The sequence below is a fragment of the Molossus molossus genome, unplaced genomic scaffold (assembly GCF_014108415.1).
Source record: "Molossus molossus isolate mMolMol1 unplaced genomic scaffold, mMolMol1.p scaffold_m16_p_21, whole genome shotgun sequence".
NCBI lineage: Eukaryota > Metazoa > Chordata > Mammalia > Chiroptera > Molossidae > Molossus > Molossus molossus.
In genome coordinates, this window is record NW_023425357.1 from 8,826,000 (window position 1) to 8,828,286 (window position 2,287).

Consider the following 2,287-nt stretch of genomic DNA (forward strand, 5'->3'; position numbering starts at 1 on the left):
CCCTCGGACTCTGATTTCAATGCGGCTGGGCCTGGCCAATGGCAGAGGGGATGCTCTAGTGGTTGCCATGGAGACCGCTGGGCCGCAGAGCAGAAGGAGGCGGTGACGTCATTGCGGGAGCAAGTGCAGCGGCCACATCCTCATCTCAGCCTGGCCACAGGGCACTGAGGGCAGCCTCTGGGCCAGCAGCGAGGGACCTGCCGGGCCTCCACCCACGACACCCGGGGGCAGTGGCCCCAGGGAGATCAGCAGTCCCAAGCCTGCTGAGACCTTTGGAGGCCACCACCAAGAAAGGGAAAGCAGCATCTTCAGGCCCTCCCTGGTGCTGCCTCCCCCAGAGCCAGGAGCCAGCCGCCAGACACCCTCCTCCACTTCACTCTGCGTGAGTCCCTGGGAATTGCCAAGGGCTGGACACCGTGCAGCCCTGCAGGCAGGGCCGGGGGCATCCTTGACTGAGCCGGACAAACGGGGCCTGTGAGGCCTCTGTCTTGTGCAGCCTTTGGGAAGGGATCTGGGCATCCTGGATAATCTGCCGGATCCCCGGGGTAGCGCAGGTGTGCACCAGCAGGCGTACTGCTGTCTTAGAGAGCTGGGCAAGATGCTTTTCGGTGTAAAGGACATTGCGCTGTTGGAGCACGGGTGCAAGGCCCTCGAGGTGGACAGCTACAAGTCCCTGATGATCCTAGGTATCCCAGAGGACCTCAACCACGAGGAATTCGAAGAGATCATCCGGGTCCCCCTGAAACCTCTGGGCAAGTTCGAAGTGGCCGGGAAGGCCTTTCTGGAAGAGGAAAGATCCAAGGCGGCCATCATCAGGCTGATGGAAGACATCAATTATGCCGTGATCCCCAGGGAGATCAAGGGCAAGGGCGGCATGTGGAGAGTGGTCTACATGCCCCGGAAGCAGGACATTGAATTCCTGACCAAGCTGAACCTTTTCCTGCAGAGCGAGGGCAGGACAGTGGAGGATGTGGCCCGGGTCCTGAGGCAGGAACTGTGCCCGACGGTGACAGGTCCCAGAGAACTGCCTGCCAGGAAGTGTTGTGTGCCCGGGCCAGGGGAGAAGCCGGGGGCCACTGCCAGGCTGGACGGGCTGCCACCGCTGGACTCCGAGGAGAAGGACAGCAAGGCTGGAGAAGGCAAGAGGGGCAAGCGGAAGCAAAAGAAAAACCGCCGACGGCACCATGCGTCTGACAAGAAGCTGTGAGGTGACGAGAAGTGGGTGTGGGGGCAGCTGAGGGAGTGTGGGTGTGAGCTGAGTGGGTGTGGGTGACGACTGTGGGAAGGTGGGTACCATCGGAGTGAGCTGGGCAATGTGAGGGTAGATCATGTGAGTGATGATGAGTATTGCCCAAGTGAGTGGGTAGCTTCAGTAACAATGGGTGAGCATGGTAACATCTGCCCAGAGTGAGGGAGGGAGGGCATTTTTATCTGAGCTAATTTGTAGGTTACATCTGAGTGGGCGTGGTCCACACCTGGTGGAGTGTGAGTCATTCATTCATTCTTCCTGCAGACATTTACTGAGCTCCTATCATGTCCCAGGCACTGTCCTAGCAGCTGGGGCTACCGAAGGGAACAAATCCTGCCTGAATGGCACTCACAGTAAGTGGGTACCATTTGAGTGACGTGGATACATCTGAGTGAGTGTGGCTCCCATCTGAGTAGATGCAGGTGACATCTGATTGAGTATGGATCATCCATTCATTCAACAAATATTCCCTGAGCATCCACAGTGTACCAGGCACTGTTGGAGGCACTGGGAACACAACAGGGAACGAAATGGACCCAAACCTTGCCCCCACGACACTCGTGGTAAATATTTGAGTAGGTGCGGGTGGCATCTGAGCTGACTACATGAGTGAGCCGTGGGTACCCTTTGAGTCTGTGGGCAGCATCCGAGCACGTGTGATAAATGAGTTCGAGGGGACAATATTTGAGTAGTTGTGGGAGTAACACCTGAGTATGTGGGTGGGGATTATCTGAGTGCGTGAGGGTGACTTCTGAGTGAGGAAGGGTGACTTCTGAGTGAGGAAGGGTCTCAAAGACCCGCGAACAACACCGGGGACTCCGCGGGACGAACTGCGCAGTCGCAGTTGGAACCAGCAGCGTGTGAGACTGTTGCCATGGAGACCGCGTCCCCCCCCCCCCGCCCCCATCCTGCAGGTGTTTGCAGGAAATGGAAGGAGAGACACCCAGCCTGGGATTCCAAGGTTTTGCAAGAAGGTCTCTTCACAGAGGCGAGGAAGAGCCAAGCAGGAACCCCCGCTGCCCCCTCCGCCACCCCCGC

The 2,287-nt window shown here is 58.4% G+C and overlaps 1 protein-coding gene across 1 annotated transcript; it reads left to right on the top strand.

Moving 5' to 3' along the window:
* The first annotated feature begins 217 nt into the window (after window positions 1-217).
* LOC118639421 (paraneoplastic antigen-like protein 8C) lies at window positions 218-1,235 on the top strand. The gene has a single exon (XM_036275841.1). It carries the CDS (start codon window positions 599-601, stop codon window positions 1,205-1,207), a length of 609 nt encoding a protein of 202 aa, XP_036131734.1. The 5' UTR covers window positions 218-598; the 3' UTR covers window positions 1,208-1,235.
* Window positions 1,236-2,287: the final 1,052 nt, after the last annotated feature.